This window comes from Artemia franciscana, unplaced genomic scaffold, assembly GCF_032884065.1.
Source record: "Artemia franciscana unplaced genomic scaffold, ASM3288406v1 Scaffold_188, whole genome shotgun sequence".
In the NCBI taxonomy this organism is placed as follows: Eukaryota; Metazoa; Arthropoda; class Branchiopoda; order Anostraca; family Artemiidae; genus Artemia; species Artemia franciscana.
The window spans coordinates 579,141-602,537 of NW_027062997.1; the positions used below are offsets into that span (position 1 = coordinate 579,141).

Genomic DNA, 23,397 nt, shown 5'->3' on the forward strand with positions numbered 1-23,397 from the left:
TCTACATAAATAATTTCCATTGTCTTGAAAAAAATTTCCCTATTGATTTCTACGTTGTATTTGTTTGTTATGGAAAGGCAGTGTGGTCTTCGTTCGCTATTTTCGTTTAATATCCCTAGCTTCAATAATAGAATTAGAAAAATTTAGTAGTACTACTAGAAGTAGTTGTAGCGTATGCATATGATTCCTTCAGAAGTTTAACATCCCCCTTAGCATACTCAGAAAGTTTTGACTTCATACCTTAGGCAGTTACTGAGACAATTTTGATATATTCTTATGAATATCTGCAAGAAATAGCGTTTTGATTTTATTCAACACTCCCCTCAAGCAATAGCTAAAGGACATTTAGAGTATTAAGCTGAAGCTTTCCTGGCACTTTGAGGGGTGGCTGTGCTACATTAAAACACACTATGCACATTTAGGTATAAAAGGGAGAATACTAGCAAAATCCCAGCAATGCCTTAGGGTATGAAGCTGAATCTTAAAGGGGTAATACTTTTACTGCTTGTTTTGCTACTACTTTTACAATTATTACTTCTACGATTGAACTAAATCAAAGTGGTTTAAGCGCATCCAGGTTCTCAGTATGTCCAAGTGGGATATATTAAAACTAGAATAGGTTAAATAATTAAAAATTTCAGGGAAAGCTTCTGTAGCATTAAAACCAAATCAAAAGGTACTAAGAATATGGTTATTAACAATAAATAGTCTGAAATATCTTAACAACGCCTGAGGATATTCAGTTGAGACCTTCAGGGCTGTTAATATCAATACGTCTGCTCTTTCTATTAGACTAAACCAAAAAGGGTGTACGTAAATCCATGTTTTCGAAATAGCATTAATACAATATCTTATTAACAGAAAAAGTTTTCTTTTTCTTTTTCAGGGTAAGTTGTGGTGTGAAGCTATACCAAAATATACTATGTCTGTCCGGATTTTCTATTGGGCGTATATTATTAAAACTTTTTGAAAGATTTTGTCAGTCATAAATATAGCAGATAAAAATTCAGATTCTTATAGGAGAAACCGAAAAGATTTAAATTATTATTTGAATAAGGAAACCGATTCCATTACCAAAAATTGTTAACTTTAAAGTCCATTACACAAATTTTTTCAGAGGAAATTAAAGTACTAAATTCAGCCGAAGATAAGCAGAAATAGTCAAATAATTTTTCAAGCTAAATACTACCATAAATCATTATAAACAGATAAATGAGACCCGAAACGATGAGGAACTACCGTAAAAATGGATTTAAACTCTAACCGAGCAGAAACTAACAGGAGAAGATTTGACTTTCTCCGTGCCTTCTTTAGGGATTGGTTAACTGATATTAGTTAACTGATGATCCACATTCATCTGTTTTTTAAGAAATATCAGTTATGATGGAGTCATGATTTTTTTTTTCCATATTATGAGAAATAAAACACATGGTTTTAAATAGAAATTGTTTTCAGTAAAGTGCAAATTATGTCGAGTTATATATAAGGCACGAGGAACATCAGCTGTACTTTTCTATTTTCTGCAAGTTCTGCGATTGAGTCGGTTATTTATAGGAATTTATTCATTTATTTTGGTATTCATTTATATATTTATGGTTGCCTTACACTTGACAACTGATGTATATTTGATACACACTGATAATACTCCAGCAATTCGTAATCTTGAATAATCTATAAGCAAAGCCATCCAAAGGGTGTGGGAGGAGGGGCAACCTGGGAATTTGCCCCGTGACTTGAACGGATGGGGATTACCCACTTTGATCAAATTTTTGTCTTTAATTGGGCTTTTTATTTTATATTCGAGTCAGGAGGAGCGCTGCAATAAATGTTTTTCAGGCACCACAAGCCAAAGGAAAAGATTTGTCTTCAAGGCTGCTATTAAATATTTTTTTTTTCCAGATTGCACGAAATAGGTTTCGATTTTGCTTTCAACACTAAAAAGCTTCCTACATAGCTTCTTAAGGCATCTAAATTCTATTTTAATTTTCAGGAAATTGGAGCGAGTTTTTATAATTCCAGTAATTTACTCGTATTTAGAACTTAATTTTTAATGATTTAAACAAAAAAGGACAACATGCATTAACTTAGAAGATAGTTATATAAAACGATCAGCCACAACTTATTGTTGAATAAAAATCAAATAAGACAGTCTCAGCTTGAAAGACCGTTAAACTAAAAACTACCTTCACTGCTAAAGTTACAATGAATATAGTAAAAATAATACAGGTTATTGATTAGTAGTAGTAGAACAACTTTTATTATCAAAACAATGAAATATCATACTGACACTAGAGCAAAAGCATAGCTTGCGGGGCTGTGCTATTGGACAACAAAAAGTCACGAGAAAAAAAAAATTGAAGTAATCTTCATCGTCAGAGTAATAATATTGCAGTAATCTTAGGAATCGTAAACCGAGGAATTACCATAGGAATCGTAAGAATCATCACTTTAATAATCGAATGAAAGTTACTGAATGAATTTCAGTAGCGGCAGAGTATCCAATAAATTGGACTTATCTGACATATAAGTATCGGCACTTAAGTACCGAAGCTTTGGACAATGTGTCTTCACAGTTTCGAACGTTTTGCTAGTCACTCCACGACAACCCTGGAAAGAAGGAGAGAAAATAAAGCTCATGATTTCAAAAAAGAGACAAAAATTCTAGGGCAAGTAAACAAAATCTATATTAATTTTAAATGCTTCTCAATGCTTTCACCGAAAAAAACATTATTTCTTTAGGCGTTCATATTCATTTTCATCTTTTTTGTATCTCTTTTTTTTCGTGGAAAATGTAAAAAATTTAATTCTAAAATAATATGTAAAAAAATTAACAACAGGAATATCAAGTATTCATTATTAATTTTATAGCATATGTACTCTTTTTATTTGACAATTAATGTTCAAAACTTTGTTTTTCCATTTTTCAATGCTTTTGAAGACGAGTCAATTGTTAATTGACAATACCCATTAGTAATTCAATATTGGCAAAAATTATAGCTGCGCAATTGCACTGCCTAAGTAAAGAACAATGTATTCTTTTCTTCTGACCAAGGCACAGCGTAGAAAAGGGATGAGCCTCCTCTAAAGCCTCAGTCAAAGTGATGTGAGGGCAATTAGCCTCCCCTCATGACCACAATTTCCCTAAACATATCGAAAAAAAATTAAGATCACCATTTTGTTCAACATGGTTGAAAGGTTTTTGGGCTTTTGGGAATGAAGTCTTTGGGTATGACAACTTTCTCTAACCCCAAAGCCATCAGAGGTAGGGGCTATAAGTTATACTAGTTGCCCATTGTTAACGTATAAGGTTTTTGTGGAAGAGATGAGGGAACTAGCTCTATTGGAAATAAGAAGTTCCAAAGCCATAAATAAGAGTTAAAAGTGATCGGAGGCTACCTAGTGCCCCCAGGTCCTCTTTTCTTAAATGCATTAAATACAAATTTTGACATAGCCATTATATTCAAAATAGTACAAAGATCAAATAACAAGGTCTTCGTGGTTGATAGAAAACCCCGGAGCATGGGGGAAAGGGTTGTAGGTCATGTCCCAGGAAGATTATGGAAGATAAGATTATGTCCCAGGAAGATAAGTCATGTCAGGAGTATATTTTCCCGAATATCTTTGCATTGCTCACAATCCTTGCGACGCTTCCAGTTTCAACTACGAGGCAGACAGAATTCTTACTCAAGGTCGACAAAACGTATTCTGCACTCATATGCACAACGTCATAGGAAAAGTTAGAGGTGCTGTTGCTTATGCAGTTATACAGGAACGAACTGCCGAAAACATAAGGTGTAATAAATTCGTTTGCCATCAGAAGACCTCGGAGACTGAATCTGATACTCTAGTGTGGCCTTTTAATTCTTTTTGTTCAATTGTTCGCACCTCATTGAATTAAAATCAAGTATTTGTTGGCATAAAACCATGGCCAATTGTAGAAAAAGCCAAGACAGATAGTCCAATGGAGTAAATGGTGAACTTGGCATTAACCCATTTATTAGGATTGTATAATAATGATATTAGTTTATTTGTTAATAGATATGTCTACCTATTATCCGTCCATGTGGTATTCCTAGGGCAGAAGAACTATGGTAGATAGTGATAGAACTGAGATACTCATAGAATCTATAGTTTTCCAAGTTTTTGGTTAATGGCACGGATAAACGGCAAAAATAAGTAAAGTATAACTCTCTTATTAAACCCATACTTGTTTGTTGGCTTTTAGAAAGATGCGTCATTCCGTCTTGGTACGCACCATGATCTCATCCGGTTTTTTCATTGAGTGATTTTCCGTTCGTTGTTTGTTGTATTTTCTTTATTCGTTTGTCTTTCATACTCCACTCTGTAAAACTTGTATAGTGGGTTACAATAAATTGTTTGGGTTACAAATAATTGTAGAATAATTTGTCTTTCCAAAGAGACAAAAGTCATTCAAGTGACTTTCAGGGAATATTGAGGAAAATTTTGGGCAACACTAATAAACGCTATGTGCATGTGGGTTGTCAGAAGGGCGTAACTCAAGAATGCCTAAGTATACTTATTTGGAACTTAGAGGAGATAATAAGAAAGATGATCAATTGACCAAAAAGGCAACGTTTACACACTATTACAACTACCACTACTACTGGTAAATTTACTGCTACAACTACTACTACTGCTCACTGAAACTACTGCTTCTAAAAAAAGAACTACAAAGGCTGTAGATATCGAAATAAAAATTCCAGGGAGTGTTGAGGGGAAAGTTGAATTGAATCAAAACATACTATTTGGATAACGATTGCTGATATGGACGTATCAGCAGTATTTTTGGAACATCTTACTGTATCAAGGGGAAATTTTGGGGCATCATGAGTGGGATATTCAACTGACCAAAAGGCAACGTGCACCTACTACTACTGCCCTTGCAGTTACTCTTACTACTAATAAACACTATTACAAATTGACGAAGATCGTCCTTTTCGGTCAATCGTCTTGGGCTAAACAGGAAGCAGGTCATCCACAGTTTTGGTAGGAGGCTGTCGTAAAGAAAGATTTAAGAGAAATAGGAAATCCCTGTGAGCGTGTAAAGAGGGAGGCTTTGCGTAGATTAGGGAGAAAGAGGAGCGTGCGTAGCTGTATCGGCCTTAGGCGGACTGATGCTGTGATGAGTTCTTATTAGTAGTAGTAGTACTGCCACAGCCGTTCCTACTATTACCACTCCTACTATGATACTGTACAATTAAGACTATGAGAAAATGCTAGGAGACAATTTAAGGCAGAAAATGAAGGGCAAAGTTTTAACTAAATCAAAACATGCTTGGAGGATACATATTGAATCTTTTTGGAACGGCTTACCGTATCCATAGGAAACTTCTGAGGCATCATGGGTGGGATGTTCAACTGACCAAAAGGCAACGTGTATCTGCTACTACTGCTGCAACTACTGTTCCTACTACTACCATTACTGCCATGACACTAGTATAATTAAGGCTATCCATATTTAAGGGAAAAATTTGACAGAATATTGAGGTGGAATTTGAACAAAATCAAAACACACTATGTACATGCATGTTTTTAAAAAATCGTATCTCATGGAAAGATTTGAGTCTTAACTTTGAGGTTACACTATAGAGATTACTTTTAGGGTAAAATCAATTCACAAAAAGGTAACATGTGCATGCTCACTACTAACACTGCTACTTTCGCTGATACTACAACAAATACTACTAGTAAACTACTCAAGCTAATGCTTCCATTGCAACAACTTATAAGCCATTGAGTATTCAAGTCAAAAATATGTTAAATGGAGTCCACACGGCACATCAGCAATATTTTTGGAAGGGCTTACTGTATCAAAGTGAAAATTTCGGGGCATCATGAAGAGGGTATTCAACTGACCGAAAGGCAACAGATTCATGCTACCACTCCAGTTGATACTACTGCTACTACTGTAATTACAACTAATAATAATACTACTGCTACTACTTTTTCTACAGCCACCATAACTACTGTGTTACTAGTACTACTAAGCCTAAGTCAATGGAGGTGAAAATTTTAGAGAATATTAAGAGCAAATTTGAACTAAATTAAAATGCATTATGTGCATTGAGATTGCCAAAAGATTATATCTTACGAATCGATTTCTGTATTAAGTTGAAACTCTCAAACTCTCACACTACTAGCAATACTACTACCACTCCTATATTTAGTAGTTCTGATACTATTATTAATCGAACTACTACTTCTAATGCAACTAAGAGCATTAATTGGAAAATATTGACAAGAATACATATCAGCAACGTCATAGCAATGGCTAATTGTATTAAGCAGAAACTTCCCGTACTTCATGAAGGATATTTTCAACTGACTAAAAGGCAATATGTTAATACTACTGCTGCTACGAGCACAACTTCTACTACTGTTAACACCAATACAATTACTACTGGCACTAATACTACTGCTGTGGCTATTATAAAAACTATTCCTAAGGGTATGAAGGGGAAATTTTCAGGGGAAGATGAATTGGATCAGAACACACCGTCTATATACAGGTTGTCAAATGGACATATAAGCAATGTCTTAGGAACAGTTTTGAATGTAAGTTGAAACCAAGAGGGTATTTTGTGCGGGATTCTGACTTCACCAAAAGATAATATTTGAATCGTAATGCTACTGCTTTTGCTTACACTGCTTCTATTACTACTACTGCTACTATTACTGCTACTACTATTACTACTAGATCCCTATGCCTTCTGAAAACATGACTATAATTTGCAATTTACTGAAAACATACCAATGATTGTGCATTGTCAGTTTTTATATACATATGCTGATATTTATCCCTTAAAGTCTTATTCCTTAAGTCTCAGCTTCCCTATTCACTTCCCTCAGAAAAACTTATTCGCTTAAATTAATAGTTGTATAACAATCAAAATCAAGTCGCAGGAAACCACAGCTTTAAGGAATGAACAGCCCTAAGAAGGAACCAGGAGATAAAGCTGTTCTCATCGTAATGTTTTTGACATTTTACCATTATATGCTAAATTTAACTCCAAACCCGGGTAGGTTGTTTCTCATTGAAGTATAAAGGACTGCAAAATAAAAACATAATTTGCTCCCTAGCTCCATCTCAGGACTATTCATATCTAAAACAAGGATGAGGTTTGTTTTGGTTATTAGAAGAATATTAAGGTAAAAACACTATGCAAATTTTTCCTTGACAATATTGCATTGAACCGTGAAATAAAGCAAAAAGAAGTGGAAACTAATTCAGTAAATTGACTAAACTATTCACTTATAGACATTGAAGCATAACTAGTTTTTTGTTTTAAAACAAAAATGTTGGTGACACATAATTTGCTTTTTACACGATTGGCTTGAATACTGGATGAATACCCTCAAGGTAATACCCAAAATTCGTATAAATGCTTTAATGACATTAACTATGCATTAAACATGAATTTATATTTTGGAATTTCTGCTACTAATCGAATTTGATAGTCTTACATAATATGACAAGAACTAAATAATAAAAGTAACATTGTCAGAAATAGAGGAAAATAAGTATTTTATCGATAAATAATAAGGTATGAAACGCCAAGTTGAAAAATTTAACAAATCTCTCGATTAATCACTCGAAGATCTACTTGCAGACAAGTCAATTGTCTCTTAGATTGAAGAACAAACTTGAAATAATTGAAACAATAGACGTACTAATGTATAGCTTACATACTTAGCTATTCAATGATCTAGACAATAAGACAAGTTTATTTTTGCCAGGTTATACAAAAAATAAGAAGAGTAAAGACAAACAAATTTAAAGAAAAATCAACTTCTAAAAAATAATAGATAATATAAAATTAGCGACGAAGACCACACTGCCTTTCCATAACAAACAAACACAAAGTTTTCCCCTATAACTTTGTGTTTGTTGAAAAGATTTTCCATATTGTTTTTACTTTGCATTTGTTTGTTAATACAAAATTAATCCAAACAGCGAGGTAAACAATGTTAAATGACAGAAAATTAAGTAAACGATTTAAGCTTCTCTCAAACGCGTTGTGATCTATTAAATCGACTACATATAAAAAGTAAGGAACACAATATCATTTCAAAATAAAAATATTCATGTAATGTAGCGGGAATCTGATACAAACTTGAGTAAACGACAAAACCCCGATCGAACCTTTAACTACTCAGTTTAAGAAATCTTATCCAAAAGTGATGAAATATACAGTGCGTGAGGCAGAGCTAGAGCACTATGTAGTTTAGCAAGTACATACGTACTATAACTATACTTCAATGCAGCCAATATGGCATACCTGGTACAAAAACCTAACATGGCATGTCAGCAGTAAGAATACCTGTTTTATGATAATCTGGACCATAAACAAGGCGGAGTTAATAAATTTAATACCTAAAATAACAGATAAAGAAGACATAGCTTTACCTCGGGCAATATAAGCAGGAAATTCAGTCTTAATAGCATTAAACCTTTCCTGAATTTTCTAATGAGACTAATAGGCCCAGTGAAAATACTTTTTCAAGTTCAACCCTAACATAACTAGGACTATACCATTATGAAGGCAACGCAACTATATGGTGCGCAACTCCAAAATCAAGGAGTCAAAAACAATTTTTGATTGGACTACGATATCGAATGCTGCTAATGTCTATAAAACGTTAATGTCTAATAGAACGTTTAACAGAACGTTGATAGAACGCTAATGTCTAATAGAACGTTTCCTGAGTCCTCTAATAAGACGAATAGGCCCAGTTAAAATACCTTTTCAAGTTCAACCCTAACATAACTAAGTCTATACCAATATGGAGTCAACGCAACAATATGATGCGTAAGTCCAAAATCATGCAGAGGCAAAAACAATTTTTGATTGGACTACGAAATCAAATGCTGCTAATGTCTTGCATTAATTCCAGTTCACTGCCCGTGTCAAGAAATTCCCCAGTTTAGACACTCTCGCCCGAGTCAACCTAAGATCCACTACCAAACCAATGGGTTAGGTTGAATCCTAAATTCTTGGTTCAACCTGCCTATGACCATAGGCTGGCGGTCCTTGTTTACGTCTCATTTCAGGAAATCTAATGGTTCTATGTCAATTTTAAATTCTTGGTCAACCTGCCTGGGACTCTAGGCAGGGGTGACTTGCTAAAAGATAAGAAACAGATATTGGTCCAATAAGAGAGGCACACTTACTCCCGCCGTTTACCCGTGCCAAATTAACCAAACACTAAGAAAACTATAGGTTCTATCACTATCTTAGCTCTATGACTATCTACCTTGGTTCTACTGCCCTAGCAATGACGCATGGACGTATAATAGATAGACATATCTATTGACAAATGAACTAACATCATATTTATACATCCTAATAAGGGCGGGGGGGTTAATGCCAGGTTTCCTTCTCACTCAGTTGAACTATCTGTCTTGGCTTTTTCTACAATTAGCCATGATTTGATGCCCACAACTATTCCATTTTAATTCAGCTGAGGCACACTGATCTTCCCTAGGTTTATGGTCACTTGACACACTCGGTAAATTCCTTTTTGTCTTTCTAAAAAGCGTAAAAAGCAGACCAGATCTTGCCTCATCACAATCACACTAAATGGGATTCAGCTGGGATCATGACTTCAACAGTTCAGAAGGGTACTTCTCTTTACTTTAGCTATCGTGGAGAGGGATCCTCCATCACTCCGTAGCATGAACAATTTCAGCAGCATACATATCAAGACCAATGCTACCACTTAACTCATGAAGTATAAGCTGAAAAAATAGTTTACTTTTCATCTGTATATCATCCAGACTGCCGTGATAGAGAATCTTATCAACCCTTTACCACCATGTCTAATAGTAATACTGCGGGAGATTTGTCTTAATTTTAGGCAAATAACTAATTTAGATGAGATGCTGACGTGACTGCTGAATGTTTGCTCAGAATCCACTGCAACATTCGAAACAAGATTGAAATTAGAGACAACGTGATCTATATTCCTTTTCAATTTCTATTAGCTAACATATTAGGTTTTTATTCCTAAGTAATTGTAGTAGTATTTTTCACCAAGTCATGTGCGATTTACTGGCAGTGTTTGTCTATTGCTAAATTAATCGGGAAAGTTAAAACTTTTAGAGCTCCATGATGGGGTTTGTTCATTTCCGCTCATTTTCTACAGACTTTTTAACACTCGTTCTGCATTTTCAATTTTGGCGCCCACTAAGTGCTACGATTGCCCCACTTCACATACAGATCTTTTTCATTAACGATAAATTTCCTTTTTTCAGTATGTTAATACGTATACAGTTGTTTAATTTCTATGGAACTAACACAAAGAATGCGTTTAGACACTCATAAAATTATTACAGCCAATATTTGAGAAAGGAATAATGAATATTATATACTAATTGTAACTTTTTACTTAAATTTGAAAAACTTCTCTGGTGGGGAAAGTATTTTAAAAGTAGGTTCTATTTGTCTATAATTGCTACTACTTTTTTATTATTCAAATAGGAAATATTGATAAAGCTTTTCTACATTTTTTACTGTAAAACATATGATATCACGTTTATATTATTTATATTTAGGAATTTCATAATGAATGAAGTTGAAATTTCCAGAAAATATTAATGTACAATGAAAAACTAAAATTTTACTCGAGAATGAAATTTTTAAATTGGGTAGTGAGTTTAACTTTGAAAAATCTGAGCTTCTTCCTTTAAAATGGAACAATTCGGGTCCCACTTCGTTGGTCCATATGGGGTGTTTCTTTCATAAAGCCAGTACAACAACTTCTTTGCCTTGGTCCTTCCATTAGACAATGATTAAAAAAAACCTGTTTGCTTCTTATTTCCCATCTTGAAAGAAAGCATTGTCTGTCTTAAGCCTCAATTGTTCGAAATAAAATAAAAAAAGTTTCAACAAAATAATCCTTTCTAAACTGTATAACAGTTGCATAAAGTCAGTTTCATCTGTGGCAAACCCTTCTTATACAGTGATGTTTAAAGTGTTATGCATATAACAGTTGTTCAGAGTTTAATATGTGATCTTCATCAACGGTTTGACAAATACTATGATGTCTTTTTTTTTATTTCCCTTTTTAAGTCTTTTTCTCTATTTGGTACTCTGTCTTTGTTCTCTTTAACTAAATAAAGGTTATAAAAAGTAAATAAACAGAAGTTTTAAATAAGTAAAGGCTACCTATAAAATAATGCATCAATGTCGAAGACATTGATGCATTATTACAATCTATTGAAATAAAAAATCCATTGAAACAATCCATTACAATCTATTGAAAAAAAAATCCTGAAAAATGGGAAAAACCAACTAAAAATTACCTTCAACTTGAGGACGCGTAGTCTTTTTAATTCCGGAAGGAGTTTAGACAAACCCCAGTCAGTAACTTTGTAGCAACCTCTCAAATTCAATTCTTCTATAGATCGCTTGAATGATTCTGGTTGAGCTGCAAGGTTCACAAGACCACAGTCAGTAATCTAGAATTAGAAGAAAATTTGAAAAAATTCAAACATCATCAATGAATTTACAACTAAAACCGGTTAAAATTAAATTGCAAAAAAATGAAAAGAATGCGTAAGAATAGATTAAAAAAGGTTTATTGTTCTTTACGCAGTAAATTATAGGGTATTTCTGCCCTAGGTACTTTTAACAAAACTCATATACTATGTAATAATATAAAAGACCGACAGAAAACAATAAACAGTTCAAAAGATGATATTTTATCATCATTTATCATTATAAAATCCGATAAATAAATTCTATACATTGAAGTATATAGTGATCAAGTTCCTTTTTTATGCCTTTTGCAAGGTTTTGCTATTTGTCAGAACAGCACATCCTGCTAAAGTATTTGACACTATGGAAGGGAAAGGAGAATTACTTTGTGACGAAGGATTAAACACATTACTTAGAGAATTAAAATAATAATCAATATGGTACTGTTAGTCTGGTAAATGAGTCTTTTGAATATGGTGGTTGCAAAGCTCAGATAAATTACTGAACATAGTGACAGTGTTTTTTTGAAAACAGGAAAGTAAAAAGCAATTTTAGAAAACTTCAACTAAACGCCTATATAGGAAAGATGAATCGCAAGTAAAGATCTGCCACATGATGATGCCATTGTGACTAAAAGTTCTGGGATAAAGCTTTAAGAGAAAAACAGCGTCGCTTTAGGTAGAGGCCATGTCCCATCCCTGCATGGAATATAAAATATAAATATTAAAGTGATAAGTGCAAAACTGTTAAAAGATATGTCAAAAAAAAATTGCAAAGGTTAAGGTGTATGCATTATGTATCTAAGCAAAGAGAGATAATCACAAACCTGAGAGCATTCTCTTAAAGAAAGTTTCTTCAAAGAACAGGACGTAAATGCTGACTCCAAAGATACGTCAGTCACTTCATTGTAACTGAGGTCTAACTCAGTCAGCCCTGCAAAGAAAAAAAAATAGATTAAAAAAAAGACAAAAAACACAGCAACAAAGAGAGTCATACAAAAACAATTAAAGCTATAAAAATTCTGTAAATAATTTTTTTTTTAACTGGAAAAATTGCCTAAAAACATGTAGAGTAAATTGTAATTTGAAAAAAAGGTTCCGACGATGTTCCAGCACTTCAGATAAGAAAAAAGAGGAGCTGTGCTGCTTCAACACAATATGCCACCCTCAAAATTTAGATATCTTTACAGTTAATCCAACAATTTCTTATTTTCTTCGACAAATCTTTTCTTCCTATGTCTTTCCTCACTCTTTTGCTAGTTTGAATTTTGTCCTAATTTTTTTTTAAACAACTCCTGAAAGACAAGGGTTACTCAATTAGTTCAATGAGAAGCTTCTATAAAAGAACAAAAAATTGTAGCATGAAAACCGATGTGTTAAAGAGGGGGCAACCCCCCAAAAGACGTACAAATTTCTGTTCATTTTCAGTTTTGATATTTTCCCTTTTAGTAGAAAGCTTGCTTTTTGTTTTTTTGGCACAAAAACAAAAAAAGTCCAGACTATATGAAAAAGTAAACTTGTTCACACAGAAAAAGCATATTATCGTTTTTCTGTAAATTTGGCACAAAAACAAGCTAACTTTTTGGCTAACCAATTGGGCGAAAAAGGCTAAACCCTGATTACGCGCAAAAAGTATGTATGTCTAAGCGAAGAAAAATTAAGCTAATTCTCAAATAAAAAAGCCCGAGTCATAGCAAAAATGAGGTAAGCCCTGACTTGGGAGAAAAAAACAACAACAAAAAAATCCAAGGAGTGGCACCTCAGAAAAACAGTTGAAAAAACAAGAACTGTCTTGACTTCGTATAAAAAGCACAGCTAGTCAGACTAAGTCAGGCAAAGCACAGACTAAAAAGCAAACTTTCGGCTATTACTCAAGCTATTACTCATTAGTAATCCAAGCTATTAGTCAAGGCAAAAACAACTTATATCCATTGTAAAGAGTTTCAATTACACAGTGGAGTTCAGCATAGGCCTCACTGTAAAAAAAAAAAGCTTCAGTTCTGACTCAGGCCAAAAAGGGGCTAAGTCTATGCCATAGAGAGATTTAATGCCTTACGATTCACCCGGTAACTCACGGAGAAGTTAAGGCATAAATCTGCCTCTTATGCTTCTGATATGCTCACATCACCAACGCAAAGATCCTCCATCCCTCCTCCATGATGGCTAATATGTAACTATACACAAATGCTCATGATTTTATCAAACCGCAAATGAATAAACGTAGTAAATGAAGCATTCTAATAAATTTTTATATTAATTTCGTTAATTCTTAAGGTTTCTCTTTAGCAATGACTGCGTTATCACGGGGCATTAATGTCTTGAAAACTAAAAAGCTAAATATTTAGTTCTTAAATAGTTTAAATTGACTGAGTGGCTAATAATTTCGTCGAAAAAAAAAACTTATCACCAGACATGTCAAGAAGAGTACTTTTCAGATTTAAATTTCTGATGAATTAGTTTTAAAAATATATAATAGTGTAGATGATTTCGATTTTGAAAGGATTAATTTACCGTTCCCAGAAATTGATAAACATTAAAAAATCTCATTATCAGCCATATTACTCACAATTACTTAGGTCTGCAAGAATATGCAGTAATTAAACTGGTTCTAAAAAATAATGTCAAATTTTAAACTATGAACTAGTTTCATAGCTTCGTCATAGTTTCATAGCTAGTTTCATAGCTAAATCACAAAGATTTAGTTTTTACTGTGATGAAATCTTATATTAATACACAAAGAGTTGCCATGTGATAGTACGAGTCATTTTTTCTAATTTCTCTGTTTTTCCGATTTGCGTTCTTTGATATGAATAGTATAGCATACTGTATCTATATCAGCTTGAGAGGATTTTAAAATACAACGGTTCCCAAGAACTAATAAATCAATTTATCTTTTAAGCCATCCTGGGTTTGTTGAACATAGGTCTATTCTAAAAAGTATTTTGGCCCCATGCATTAGTTGGTTCCTAACAGGGATTCATCAAATCTCCTTTTGTATGCATGTATTTCACAAGATTCACCTATCACAGCGATTGTATATTCAAAAACTTTTGGTAAGCGCGCCACTTTGGGTCAGGAATTTTTAACTGAATAACCCATAAGGGCAAGAATGTATTTCTCTGATTGATGGTGATCACTTGAATTAGATTAACATACTTTCACTTTTAAGTTTACGACGGCTTATTAGAAATATAGTTATTAGGCCTTTAACCAAAAAAACAACAACTTAGAAATAATAGGGAAATTTCGTTCAGACAGTGGTATTCAATTCAGTGGATATTTCGGCCCTATGTCCAAAGGCCATCTTCAGCACAACACCAGAAAAAAATATTTATAAGAACTTACATCAAAATGTAAATTAAAACTTAAAATGAAAAAACAAACTTTTGAAACAATATGGTTTTTGATATGGAAAAGCAGTGTGGTCTTCGTCACTATTGACCTTTAACAAAGCTGGAAAAAACAAACTATTATCTCCGAATTTCGATAAAATGTCTTTTCAGGAGACCGCAGCTAAAAAAGAGGTGGAAATAGGGTTACTGTCCTCCAAACGCTTTCAACTCTTAAAATGGGAACTACAATCTCATTGATTTCCATTTAAAAAAGCCCTCTTTGAAGTGTCATTGGCAAATCATACAAAGTAGCCTGGGAAAACAAATAACAGCATATTGACCCCTCTTTTCATATGCGGCACTATCAAACAGTTCGTGGTAACGAACTGTAGTAAGGAGCGACCCGGCTCAATAGTAAACGAAACTCTAAAAAACGGAATTTCGATGCTACAAGATATATCAAAAGAATCGGATTTTTATGCTGATTTTAAATATATAAGTTTCATCAAATTTAGTCTTTGTCATCAAAAGTTACGAGCCTGAGAAAATTTGCCTTATTTTTGAAAATAGATGGTAACACCCCCTAAAAGTCATAGGATCTTAACGAAAATTACACCATCGCATTCAGCGTATCAGAGAACCCTATAGAAAAAATTTCAAGGTCCAATCTACAAAAATGTGGACTTTTGTATTTTTTGCCACAAGACAAATCACGGGTGCGTGTTTATTTGTTTTTTTGTTGTTTTTTTTTTCCCAGGGGTCATCGTATCGACCAAGTGGTCCTAGAGTGTTGCAACAGGGCTCATTCTAACGGATATGAAAAGTTCTAGTGCCCTTTTTAAGTGACCAAAAAAATTGGAGGGCACCTAGGCCCCCTCCCACGCTCATTTTTTCCCCAAAGTCAACGGATCAAAATTTTGAGATAGCCATTTTGTTCCACATAGTCGAAAATCATAATAACTATGTCTTTGGGGATGACTTACCCCCCACAGTCCCTGGGGGAGGGGCTGCAAGTTACAAACTTTGACCAATATTTACATACAGTAATGGTTACTGGGAAGTGTACCGACGTTATCAGGGGGATTTTTTTGGTTATGGTGTGGGGTTCAGGGGAGGGGGCTATATGGGAGGATCTTTCCTTGGAGGAATATTTCATGGGGGAAGAGAAATTCAATGAAAAGGGCGCAGGACTTTCTAGCATTACTATAAAAAAAAAACAATGAAAATGTAAACATGAAAAAGTTTTTTCAATTGAAAGTAAGGAGAAGCATTAAAACTTAAAACGAACAGAGATTATTACGCATATGAGGGGTTCTAAAAATACTCTAGCATAAAGAGCGAGGTATTTAGGAGGAGATAAATACTTCGCTCTTTATGCTAAAAATTTTTTTTAATAATTTCAACTATTTATTCTACGGCCTTTCTGATTGAAGGGTCATTCTTAAAGAATTGGGATAAAACAAGATTTAGTGTGAAGAGCGAGGTATTAACGAAAGGACCAACCCCCTCATATATATAATCAAAAATATAAGAATATAAAAGTTTGTTACGTAAGTTAATTCTTAAGTTACGTATTTTTTTTACTAATAAAAACGTTCGTTAAAAATAAAAGATCTAGTTGCCTTTTTAAGTAATCGAAAAATTGGAGGGCAACTAGACCTCCTTCCCCACCCCTTATTTCTCAAAATCGTCTGATCAAAACTAAGAGAAAGCCATTTAGCCAAAAAAAGAATTAATATGCAAATTTCATTTTTATAATTTATGTACGGAGAGCCAAAATCAGACATGCATTAATTCAAAAACTTTCAGAAATTAAATAAAAAAGCAAGTTTTTTTAAATGAAAGTAAGGAGCGACATTAAAACTTAAAACGAACAGAAATTACTCCGTATATGAAAGGGGCTTTTCCTCCTCGACACCCCGCTCCTTGCGCTAAAGTTTGATTCTTTCTCGCAACTCTACTTTTTAAAACAATAAAAAACTTTAGCGTAAGGACAGGGTGTCGAGGAGGAAAAGCCCCTTTCATATACGGAGTAATTTCTGTTCGTTTTAAGTTTTAATGTCGCTCCTTACTTTCATTTAAAAAAACTTGTTTTTTTATTTAATTGCAATACACATGATGCTTAGATTTTCTTTTTCTGGCATTGGAATCCATAGATTTAAAGATACAGGTTTTAGGCCCATCTTCTTTGGGGTCCTAAGTTATATCAATACTGGTAGATTATGGTTTTCCTTTCAATAAGTCGAATGTTCTAAACATCAAGTGGTTTTGAAACTTTCTTTCATACTGTTCGCAAAGAAAAACTTGTTTTTGTGGACCTCTTTCACGTCCGTTTCCGCAGAAACCATCTTTTTTCAATTTGTTCCAGACCCTGTTGACTCGGAAAAATAATGATTTGAATTTTACAATAATTATAAAAGAGGTTTCGTCCTGGTTCTTTCGCATGAAATAGATAGAAAGTTTTGCCTGATGTTCAATAGGACTAGTTTGTGCAAAGGTGGCTTGGTTCTAAGTTTCACACTGATTAGAGATAAACCTTTGATTTTAACTATTATGGGCCTTGATAAAGTTACTCCTGCCTTAATAAAATATGATCTACTTGTGGGCTAAAGAACAATACTTGAAAAATTCAAGCCAATAAAATTTAAACGTAACAGTCTTTTTTGATTAAATCATTTTTCTTTTAACAAAGAAAAATTGTAGAATTTTTGAAAAAAACAAAAATATACAGTTTTATATATACATATGTATATATATGCATATAAATTTATATATATATATATATATATATATATATATATATATATATATATATATATATATATATATATATGTGTGTGTGTGTATATATATATATATATATATATATATATATATATATATATATATATATATATATATATCATAAAAAAATACAGTTAAAAATATACATATAATGGTTTTTCTTTATTCTGGGAAAAAAAAGCATCGGTAAATGTTGGCCTACTGCAATGCGTAGCACAGGGGTAAGGGAACTGAGCTGCCAAGGAATACTAACAGTTTCAATCCAAATCAAATGTACCCGCTACAGACGTTTCTACAGCTATTTTTTCAATACAATATGTCCAGAAAAAAGTGTAATTAACACTTGGCTCTTTTTTTTAGTTATCACCTATGCTAACTGATAAGATAGTTGTAGCTCTTATCTCTTTTCCTAATTTAGGTAGATAATCATAGAAAAAAAATCAGTTGCTTCATTGGTCAGGGTATAAGGCGATCGACGTGACTATACCGCGAATGTAGCTTCTGTAGGACAGACTATAGGACTAAAAACCTGCATAGGATCTTCACTCACTTTGGCTAAACTACAATAAAAAACAAATATACGTACTATTCAAATGGCGAAGCGGAGGAGTGGAGGCGTTAATTTCCAGATATTTGAGTCCGGTTAAGACATCGTCGCTTATATTACACTTTTTCACTCTAAGAACAACCAAATTGACCAAATTAGTAGATATTTCTCTAAACAAGTTTTCATCCAAAGGACACGACGATAAACGAAGAAATGTCAACTTTAGGAGTCGTGAGGCAACAAATCAGAGGCCCATCTTGACAATGTTAAGAGCGGGTTCGGGAAGGTTATTTTCAAGAAAATCAAAGTCTAGATCTAAATGTGTCAACTGTATATCCCATGTTTTGTCTAACAATCTTTTTAAAATTGCAGGCTTTTCCTGAGGAAAATTGCTGAGATAATCATCAAAATCCAAACCTTCCATTTTAAGAGTTCTAAGTTCCTTGAAGTATATTAAAGACTCTAGCTCACAAGAATTCGATAATGTACCCCACAAATGGAACGTTTCTAATTTTTCCAGGTTACGATAGAGCAAGTTGAAAGGTTCAGTAAAAATGTCATTGATAATAGATAGATGGACAATTTCGGTTTGGTGAGTAGCGATAGCGTTGATTACAGCGTGATTAAAAAGGCCGGACTTATATAGGTCCAATGATGTTAGTCGTAAATCCGGTACTTTTAGCAAACGAACCAATTTATCCCTGCTTATTCGGTTGTGATCAACACTAATTGAAACGATGGTGGCAAATTTCGGTTCAACTATACGTCGCACTAGGTTGTATTCGGGTCTAGGTAGCATTCGACCTTCTAGGTCATATTCAGGTATGTAATATCCGACAAAGAAAGGTATGTGATCACTCTTCGAAGACAAAGAAAGGTGAACTAGTTTTGGCATGAAATTGGTCAATTTTATTAGTGATTTATCAGTGGAATAAGGACTATACTCATTTCGACTATCCTTAATTTCAAGATGAGTTACACTTGCTAAGTTTATTAAATCACAAAGTGAATCCGTGTCACCATCAGCACAATCACAATAATCCACAGTGAGGCTCACTAAGGAAGTACAGGAACAAAGGAAACTCTCAATTTGTGTTTCATTTATTTTACACTTGTAGAACCTTAGATGATTTACATGATCTGAAAAAAGCTTCCAACAGTCCAATACTTGTTCCCATTCTATTTCCGTAGTAAAAAAAAAACCGAAGTCCTGCACACAGAAAAAAAAATTTAGACAAGATAGGACACTAAAGATATAAAACTTCTAACAGAGTAGGTTCGTTTCAAAACAGTTTAAACAAACCACGGTTGTCAAAAATTTGCAATAACGTAGAAAACTCAATTTTTCTTCCATTTATTTTAGACTAGTTGAGTCTAAAATGATTGACCTGACATTATATCATACCAAATAATTACCATACCAATTAAGGCCAAAAACGGAAAAAAATTACAATAAATAACTGAGTCAAACTAAAAACGAACAGAAACTAAGACAAGCAGGACTGACGTCCCCCACGCCCCCTTCTAAAAACAAGAATATTATTAGCACTATACTGAAAACAAAATTCATTTTAAAAATTTATCTTTTCAACTTCATGAATTCAAAATATTACTTTTTATCCGATATTATTCAAACTATCACGATATAACTTATCTCGTTAAACGAGCAATAATTATATATATATGTATTTAGGTATGTTTCTTGAAAACAACTCCATGTTTTCTCGCAAAAATTGATAAATCTTGGATTTACTGGCCAAAGAAAACGATATATAAAAGCCATGAGTTTGAGGAGATTCGTTAAGAGCCTTCATTTGAAAAAAACAACCATAAGTAATGTCATATTTATGAGCACAATTTAAGAGTATATATAAGTCATATTTGCCTCTGTAGTGGATGTATCTTTTTTAGTGTCTATGATTCTATTTATAAGTAGAAAAGGTAAAGAGTATGGAAAAAATGTCTATAAAGTAATGATAAACGAAAATGAAGAACAAAGAACTATACAGTCATAATACTTGCGTCAGCGAGAATTGCAGCAAGTCAAAAACAAAAGTGAAGAACAATTCGGTTCGAAGATAAACGGCAGCAAGAAGTAATACGATTCAAAAACAAAAGTGAAGAACAAAGAAATATGCGGTTACAAGACATGCAACAACAAGGAGTAGAAATAATTAAAAATGAAAGTGAAAAACAAAGAAATTTGCGCCAAAAAAGATATGCCACAGCAAGATCAAAGAAATATGAGCTTAGAAGATAAGTGGCAGCCAGTATTACAAGCAACAGCGAGAAAGCAAGTATAGGAACGTTTTAAAAGTGAAGCGAAAAACTTGGAGTTGTGCTGTTAGAAGACAAGCAACAACGAAAATCAGAATGAGCGAAAAATAAAAGTGAAGAAAAAATAATACGTTAGAAGAACAGCACCATCACAATCTTCAACGCCAACAAGAAGCGACGCAAAACCAAGCACAAACCTATAAAGATGCCAGAAACTACACAACTTTTAATTAAAAGTCATTGGGAACCTTCAACCTAATATGTATTCCCTAACAAGCCCTGCATTTTCCCAAGGAAAGAGTAGCAAACCAATGTGATTTGTTTGGAGATTGCTACTTACAAGAATCAATATATGCAAGCCTGCAGCATGCCAAGTGTTGGGGTCCAGCCTCGACCCCAACACTTGGGGCCCACTCGACCCAACACTTAGGGTGTAGCTGGACCCCAAGTGTTGGGGTCCAGCCTCGAAATTGGCTACATAATTGTTTTGTTTTTTTTTCTTAAAATTGGTATATTGACATTTCTGGCCACAAAACGATCTAAGCAGGTCAAAACTTTAATTAGAATTTTAATTTTTCAGAGGGTGGTTGTATCAAAACTATGATTACATTTTCATTTTTTTTCTCATTGATACATCCTGAATGTTTGCGGTCTGAAGTAAACCTCAAACTTTGCTGTTTGAGTTGAACCCCTTCTTCCCTCTTTCTGGCAGAGAAAATTTTAAATTAACTTATATGAATTGCTATGGCTTTAAAGACAAGTTGCAAAAATAGGGGTTATAAAAAATGAATATAAATTAGAGTTAATATGACAATGGAGAAAATTGCTTGAATTATTTACTTTTTCCAAGTATAGAATAGACCAAAGTTAATATTTTGAACCCTACATAATTTTCTTGTTATTTGCATATTAACCATAGCTAGTGGTCTCAATTAGTAGAGGAGATGTACCCCACCCCTCTTAATTTCAAAAAACACCTTTTTTAGTAGGTTAACAGCATATTGCCTTGAGTTTCTGTCTTGAAGCAGTTCTAGAGTTTAGGAGAAAGGATCTTTGGCCAATCCTTAAAGGGGATTACTCTACTATTGTCCTGTGTTATATGTCAAGTACAAATTTCAACTAAAGTACTTTACCTCAATTGTAATCCTTTTGCAGCGACTAGGATATCTTGATAAAGCAGCTAGAGCCTGACCATGTTTTCGGTGGATTACAAATTCAACGTTGTTATGAATCTTACTGTTGTTGATAAATGCTGCATACCAGCTTCTACAAGTCTGACTGGCGTCTTCTACATCCCTGAAGTTTAGGTATTCATAGAATGTGCATATAACCTAGAACGGTATAAACTAGCTAAAAGAATTTGGATACAATGTGCGCTTTGCTTTTTGTGTTGAATTAATGTTGACAATTAACCCTCAGAAAGGTGAGTGATCTACTCACCTTTATATTTTTATATTATTTTTCACCTTTCACCTTTATATCACCTTTTTATATACCACTTATATTAGAAAACGTCACATATTTTAATCATATATTATATACACTATTTAGCAATAACACAACAAGTGGTGTTATTATTTTCAGTACATTCATTCCGCTTAAATTACTTTTACAGTAAAGAGCTATATACCTTTTAGATGTTTATTATTTATTTATTCTTCCCTTTGCCCAATTTTTGCCCTAAGTCAACCTCACATTTTGGCTTGGGGGAGAGGCTATGAGTAAATATAAACCCCGAAACTAATCATCATTATTAAAATCATTTTCTTTATTATACTAGTCATAACAGCAAAAATATGCCATAACAGTAATTACATCAATGTACTGCCACTGACATCTTAACTTAAGAGAGATGTTAGGTTTTTTTTTTTTTTTTTTTTTTTTTACAATGGACACTGGCTTTGTATTTACTATGGACACTTAGATCTCCCTCTCAAAAATAAAGAATTAAACAGAAGGAAAAAATTGTCCTTCTGTAGCTTTTTTTTAATATATAACCAACACAAATCTAAAAATGTAAATGAAAATATATTTTTTTTATATAAATAGATCAATATTTTTATACCCCAAAAGACAAAACAATGGTTAGAAAACAAAGTACAAGAAAATGCACAAAACAGAAGAAATAGAAAAGAGAAAACGAAAAAACACATTTGTCTTACCCTTACACAGAAAGCAAACAGCAACACTCTGGTGTTACTAATAATGAATTGGTTAACCCATACTGTGAGACTAAATGTTAGTTTCCGGTCTATAGGGGCGTGCATATGTAAAAATTCCCTAAACAAAAAAATATAGACTGGATCATTTTCTACGTATTTAACATAGTATTTAAATCCCCACTATCTGCATTTAAACGTTTTGGAGGATATTCCAAAAGGAAGATAAGAAAGAATGCATATTATAAATATGCAAAGTACCTCTTACGGCTTCCACCATGGAAAAGTAACTGTATTGTGACAAGTCAGTATGGGATTATCGACCCTAATGAAGCGATCATAGCCCAGATATAACTCTAATATTGTTACTCATCCTTGGGCAATTATTTTGAGGCAATAGGTTTTGTTTTTTGTAGTTAGATATCCATCTGTTCTTTATTTTTCTTGTCTTTGTGTATTCTTCTGTAGTGTGTTTTTGCTTTTTTATCTTATACTCCATCTGTTTCTTTTGATGGTCTCAAATACATCATTTTTCAACTACACAAGTACAGATGTAGAATTCAAAGTTGATACCTTGGACCACAGTTTGAGAGCCCATCTCAGCTTTGATGGGGAAGTGGTAGCACATGCACCTTGGGCACTGAACAAGACAGAACAAAAATACTCACAACTCGAAAAGGAGTAGTGTGCGGTTGTCTTTGGCTGCAAATATTTTCACCGCTATTTGTATGGAAAACGTGTTACAGTCATAACAGATCATCAGCCACTGGAGACCATAGTTGCCAAGCTAGTCCATAA

General features: G+C 33.5%; 1 protein-coding gene across 1 annotated transcript; it reads right to left on the minus strand.

The window, feature by feature from the left end:
* Positions 1–2,234: 2,234 nt before the first annotated feature.
* Positions 2,235–23,197, minus strand: LOC136042729 (uncharacterized). The gene is made up of 6 exons (XM_065727689.1): positions 23,141–23,197; positions 21,574–21,771; positions 18,203–19,373; positions 12,328–12,434; positions 11,327–11,482; positions 2,235–2,607 (listed from the first exon to the last, which is right to left on the minus strand). The coding sequence occupies exons 1-3, from the start codon at positions 23,195–23,197 to the stop codon at positions 18,408–18,410; spliced, it is 1,221 nt and encodes a 406-aa protein (XP_065583761.1). The 3' UTR covers positions 2,235–2,607; positions 11,327–11,482; positions 12,328–12,434; positions 18,203–18,407.
* Positions 23,198–23,397: the final 200 nt, after the last annotated feature.

Bases quoted from the DNA above. Each gene is read 5' to 3' on its own strand.
- LOC136042729 (XM_065727689.1), bottom strand. From the start codon at position 23,197: ATGGGCTCTCAAACTGTGGTCCAAGGTATCAACTTTGAATTCTACATC. The intron at 21,772-23,140 runs GTAGTTGAAAAA...ATACCGTTCTAG, and splicing joins AATTCTACATCTGTACTTGT to GTTATATGCACATTCTATGA. The intron at 19,374-21,573 runs GTAAAGTACTTT...TTCTGTGTGCAG, and splicing joins GCAAAAGGATTACAATTGAG to GACTTCGGTTTTTTTTTTAC.